Source organism: Copadichromis virginalis, linkage group LG23 (assembly GCF_057382275.1).
Source record: "Copadichromis virginalis isolate Kocher_CV1m ecotype Utaka linkage group LG23, C_Virginalis_male_GT1.1, whole genome shotgun sequence".
Taxonomy (NCBI): domain Eukaryota; kingdom Metazoa; phylum Chordata; class Actinopteri; order Cichliformes; family Cichlidae; genus Copadichromis; species Copadichromis virginalis.
Genome location: NC_140639.1, coordinates 9,472,343 through 9,478,342, shown reverse-complemented (window position 1 = coordinate 9,478,342; position 6,000 = coordinate 9,472,343). Strand labels below are relative to the sequence as shown.

The 6,000-nt window shown below is 39.9% G+C and overlaps 1 protein-coding gene across 1 annotated transcript in view; it reads right to left on the bottom strand.

Annotated features, from left to right (window-relative positions):
• Positions 1-581: 581 nt before the first annotated feature.
• Positions 582-6,000, bottom strand: part of prdm5 (PR domain containing 5) — a 42,810-nt gene continuing 37,391 nt past the window's right edge. The window contains exons 15-16 of the mRNA XM_085449188.1: positions 4,696-4,800; positions 582-1,140 (exon numbers count right to left, since the gene is read on the bottom strand). Of these exons, the coding sequence (XP_085305314.1) occupies positions 976-1,140; positions 4,696-4,800 (270 nt within the window). The 3' untranslated portion in view covers positions 582-975. The remainder of the gene's footprint in view (positions 1,141-4,695; positions 4,801-6,000) is intronic.

Sequence of the window (6,000 nt, the reverse complement as noted above, 5' to 3'; positions counted from 1 at the left end):
TTATTAATTTAAATAAGACTTCTGGCCTGTGCTCTGTGTTGCTATAGGAACCATAAAGCTCAATAGAAAGTCTGCATAAAAAACAACTGACATGGACATCTTGACACCAATCATTGTCCTGTTTTAAGGCCTGTAATTCACCATTATGGCTACTAGAGTTTGTTATTTTTTGGAGCCAAAAACGACAATATTTGGGTGAAAGACTAAAGTGTTAAGTTGACATTCAAATCCATAGATTATGGATATCGATAAATTAATAAACTACTAGATTTTACTCACCAAAAGTGAAATACACTTCTCTGCCACAGACCAGGCTGTGAAATTTGTCAGATAAATGTATTCAAATACTCAAAACAGCACCAACACCACAAATATGGTCAGAATCTAGTTTAGTGGCTCCATTTAGCTAAACAATTTTAGCCGAGGCCTGCAGTTTTTGTCACTTCGCTGGCTTTATTTTTCTGCCCTTGAGACCCATGCTTTGTTTTGCCTCCTGAACAAAAGGGTTTAGCCTCCCAACAGGAAAATATGTAGAAAGTGTACAGATAAAACTAAAGTGCACAGAAAAGTTTTTGGTCTTCATCATTTGGCAACTGGCCACAACTGTACAGTAAGGTATTCAGAGAACAGTGGAATGGGTCATGTTGTGGCAGTATGTACAGTAACACTGGTTAGAGTTCAGAAAGACCGGAGCAGACACAGAGGCTCCGGAGGCAGATCAAACATATCTGGGATTCTGTTTGTTCAGATCTCCAAAAACAATATGGAAACAGTATGACCGAAAGAAAGTACAAATACACAGTCAGTGTTTCAATTTTGAAATACTCGCCTTAATCTTTTCCATGTCCTACATGCATGTATCATTATTAGCAACATTTCTGCTATCTTTCTATCTGCATATCATCTTAGAGCACAAGACTTAAGTTTATCTGAAGAATAAGATCTCGTTTTTAGCCAGTGCTTCCTTAATTGGCTCTAACTCTCCGTTTCCCCGTGGACATTCTCCATATGGACTTTGAGGTAGTCGTTCCTGGTGAACTTCTTGTGGCACAGCTGGCACTCTGCCATCGGTCGGTTGGGGTTGTGCGTCAGCTTGTGCCTGCTGAGCATCTTCTTCAAGCTGAATGAAAGGTCGCAGACCTACAGAAAACAACAAATAGAGGATTATAGGAGTCATAATTACACTATTTAAACACACTTTATTTAAATCTGGCAATATCTGCTCACTGTAGAGCCTCGGTGCAACAAAAATGGGACACGCACTTGGCAACAGAAACGTCTCTTTTCTCCACACTGGTAGCAGGGGGAGGGGGGATGCACGTAACTTAACATCCATCTTAAATGAGGCATTTTACACTGTACAAATGACTTCAGGGCCCTCTATCAATCAGGATAATCCGCCAATGGCTGGCGTTCAGCTGCAGTTTAACATACAGCTTGGAGAATCGCAGCATGTGTCCTCCTCGCTCCATCTGCGAAGAACGGCAGCGCTATGAATTACATTCAGAAAATCTCACAGACAGCTTACATCTGTGGGTGAACGGCAAATATAGAAGCTATGAATGAAAACAGCAGAACCATCACATGATACCATTCCAATAGTTTATCAGGTGGACTTCCACATTTTCATTGATGCGCTATCATGTTGTCATTTATGTTGCTCCAGCAATCTATAAATCTGCTGCTGTGTCAGGAAAAATATTTTCAATTTTGCAAAGTGAAAGAAGGACAGCAGCTGATGAGAGCGAGAGAGAGAGAGGGGCCTCCACTTCTCATGGTATCCCAGATGTTGCTTGATGCTTCGACAACATTTTAATGCTGGTTTGACAGACGCTGCATTCAGAACCCCTCCAGCTCGTCTGGAAAATGTTCCTGGGACTGTGTGATCTCTTTGTCTGACTCAAAATCCACCCCAAAATAAAATCCACATGTTATTTCTATTATTTCTAATAGTTTATATGTTGAATTATTTCTTCCAAAGCTGGGAAAAAGGATCCAGATGAACGCTTGATGTTGCCGAGAGACACGTTCCAGTGATGCTTCACCGGAGATGAATGGGATACTGATTGTGTGTCCTCAAACGACAACTGTAGATGATTCTCAGTGAATATGGGCGCATATGCTGTTTTAGAATTCAATGATCTTGTGGATAGAGGATTAGTGGCGTGTTAAAGCTCAAATGATAATTTAGGAATCCAGACTGGTGCTTTAAGCTTTGTTTGAATAAGACATGCTTGGAATCTACAGTTACGAGCTTAAAGTACTCTGCGTGACTTCAGCGTCCACATCAAAAGTCAACAAAAACGGGATAACAGAAGTTGCATCAGTTTGAAATCTTCTGAGCTTTTGCCTTGAAGACTTTCAGCACAGGGAAAATCCATGCGAGTCGTATTATTATCATAGTTTTGGTTTTGTAGCAGTTTTAGTCAGTGTCTCTTTTTAGTTAGATCACTCACCTTATTTCTTAGTGTTGAGCTTTTTCCTGTATTTCCTGTGATTGTGTTGTTTTATTTTCTTTATACATAGCATAAGTTTGCTCAATATTTGCTTCAACTTGAGCCCAATGGTAGCATTTTTAGGGTCTACTGTAACAGGCCATGTTTTTGTTGAACTTTAGGCTAAAATAAATTTGCATAAGAAATAAACATTCATATTTCACAAGACTAGAATGATTTAAATATGCATTATCAACTCCACATGGAAAACTAGTGTAAGCAACATGAAAACATGCCATGGTTTATCTTTATTATATAATGCAGGTTACTAATTCTTACTGTTTCTCATTTCATATCCCTGTAGCCATTTTTGGCAGGTGGGGGTCAGACAGGCCTCTGCCGCTGACCACCACCAAATTCACCCAGGATACAGCCAGCTTAAATGACTTAGTGGTCAAATATCCAACCAAAATTCTGCCAGAAGTTTGTTAATGGCTAACAAAACTGTCTTGCTAAAGGGCATTTAACCAAATATTAGGGGGGATGTATGTATATATTGCAGTGTGTATCTATACTTTTGACCCTGTGTGGATTAATTAAAATCCCCAATAAATTCAAATTTGTTTTTTAGTAATTAAAAATATATGCTGTATAATCATTCCACCCTGGAGAAAGCACAGTTCAAAGAAGTCATTAAAAGCCCCAAATTAACATGACATTCAGGCTCGTGATGAGTGTATGGAAACTTCAGACCACAACTGTGGATGGATGGATGAATGATTTGCTGACGCTTGCTGAAGCAGTGACGCAACCCCTTTGTTTCTCTGCCGTGGCTGTCACATGATCCTACTGATATGTCTCTGTCACCTAATCCTCTTACTGTTTTATGTATGTTTATATTTATGTACCAAGTTGCTGCACTTTTTAATACATCAATGTCATATTGATGGCTCCATTGTGAAGGTAATATGAAGGTAATGAAAGCAAAGAAAATAGGGAGTTAAGGGAGTTGTCACATGGGAAAATGGACCTGCTTGATGAGTCGGTGAAGATTTGTGTCATGATTTCGCTTTCAGAGTTACATTCCTAATTTTGAAAAAAGGCATTTTCAGCTCCTGTTTGTTGTGTACTGACGAATAAACAAGAAACAGTAACTGCTTTTCATACTGAAATCCCTTGAAAACCTCACAATTATTAGGCAAGTTATAAATAACATCTCTTTTTCTGTGATTTCAAAGAGACTTATGTATATTTATTCACGATAGACATGAGAGATAATGATGTTCTTGGAAAGTGTTAGTCACACTAAACCAAAAAAATATGTGTAGCATCTGTGTGTACAGATTGGACTGTTATGACTAGCAGAAGCGGCTTACATGAATGAGTGTCTCTGTGACCAGGTCAAATCAACAGAAAAAGCTCCAACAAAATAACTTTCTTTTCAAAGTCTGTAAACCGTTGCTTGGGAATAAAAAAGCAATCGCAATGTTAATAATGTTTAAAGGTGTCCTGCAACCCAGACCCCTGTATTGTTTAGCCAGCACCATAGTTCGGCGAGTTCAGGACAGTTGTGGCTTTATAAATGAAAAACAGAAAACACAAAATTGGACAAAAACAAAAGCAGGGAGAAAATTTTTCCAAACACTAAAAACAAATTCTGTCGCGTGTTCTCTCCTCAATCTCTGAGAATAATTATTACTCCTGCAGCATTATAAGCAGAGAGTAATTTCTCCCTCTGATCCTCTAAATGTGTTTATGTGAATCAGCCCACTGGGCCCCTCTAAAGAAGAAAGATCGCTATCTGCCTCTAACTGAGCCCCAACTCTTCCACACATCTGGCCCTATGCCAGCAAAACAAGAAAGAACAGACAGTGGTTGATGGTACGGAGGACCAAAACCGCCAAATTTTTTTAAAAAGACCAATAAATTGTTTAAAATGTAATTAAATTAAGAATTAGATATGACATAAATTGATATTTCTGGTTTAACTTGTTTTTTGGGAAAATAAATGTTGTAATAACTCCCCCATTTATTTTCTTTTTGAGTAAATTTCCTTTGTATTTATTTTTATTAATTTTCCATTTCTGTTGTGATGCTCGCATCAGTCAACCAATAGACACAAAGTTGAAATAAATGATGAATAATTAGTTGAATTTATTTTTCTTTTAATTCTTTAGGCACATTTATAGCTATAATTAATTTACTGAGTCAATTTATATATTTTAGGCAGTTGCAGTGTTCCACAGAGCTGCGCACTCACATCACATTGAAAAGGCTTCTCTCCTGTGTGAGTCCTCATGTGCTCGTCCAGTCCTCGTTTCTGACTGAAGGCCTTGTTGCACTCGCTGCATTTATACGGCTTCTCCTGCAGTGAAAAACACACAAAGGCACAAATTTAAAGAGGGCACTTTGTCTGTCAGTGTACAGCAGAAAAATACATTAAACAATAATTCACCAGCTTTGGTCACATATGGACAAAATCTGGAGGGAAAAGTGTAATGACAGACATATGTACAAACAGGCATGCACAGCACAGTGGAAAACACAATAAGATGTGGAAACACATACATTCACCTTCACGCACTGATGTTTTCTCACTTCACACCACAGCGGTCTCCCTGTGCGTTTATGAAGATATGAAATGAAAGATTGTACAGTGCCTGCAGTAGAGAGGAAATGAGCACCATAGAGGCCATCAAAAACACATGGATTCCTCAAAAGAGAAAGGAAAACAAAGGAGAGAAAATCTCTTTGAACGCGTATCAGTGCACTGGCACTCTGGGGGTGTAGAATATCACTCCTGCGTCTCCACACCTCATCGGTTTACCGAAGAACATTTCCTCTATGCCTTTCGGAGGCCTGTCTCACTGTCAGTCAAAGCTGCTATATCACAGTGGGTGTGTTCACAAAAATCTCCCAAGTATGCCTGTGTGTGTATGTACAGTCGAACGGTAGGCGTGTGCTCCCCACTTCGAGGGGAAACGGCGGTGACACCTAAAAGACTTGAAGAGAAGTAAGACGCATGTAGATAGCGAGGAGCTGTTTCCCAGTGTCACTCTTTGGAAAGCTGTTTTTGACGAGTCTGGCTGATAGCAGCGACTCTACCCATTTAAAGCTTAGTTGTCATGGGAACAGGGTGAATGCAGGAAGTTAGGGTCCTGGGAAAGGCACTATCATGTGGGCGGGGCAAGGAGCGCCCAATGACACAGGACACAAAAGGAGGTAAAGATCAGGTCCACTGCATGAGCGGCTTTAAGTATGCAACAGTTTGTGTGAATGTGACTGAATAAAAGGGACGATAAAGCTGGATCTGTGTGTGTGTGTGTGTGTGTGTGTGTGTGTGTGTGTGTGTGTGGGCGAGAGACCGCCGTCTCAAGGAAACAAACTCTGTCTTGATCAGTGTGATGCAAATTTCCACTTAAACCTGCAGCCATAACAAGTTCACTTCTTTTTCCATCAGGGGAGGAGGGTTCTTCTATGAAAGACTGAAAAGGTCAGTGTTCAAAGGTCCCGAAACACATGGATGGACTTAGGTGATGTGGTGTACCCAGAATGCATCACTACG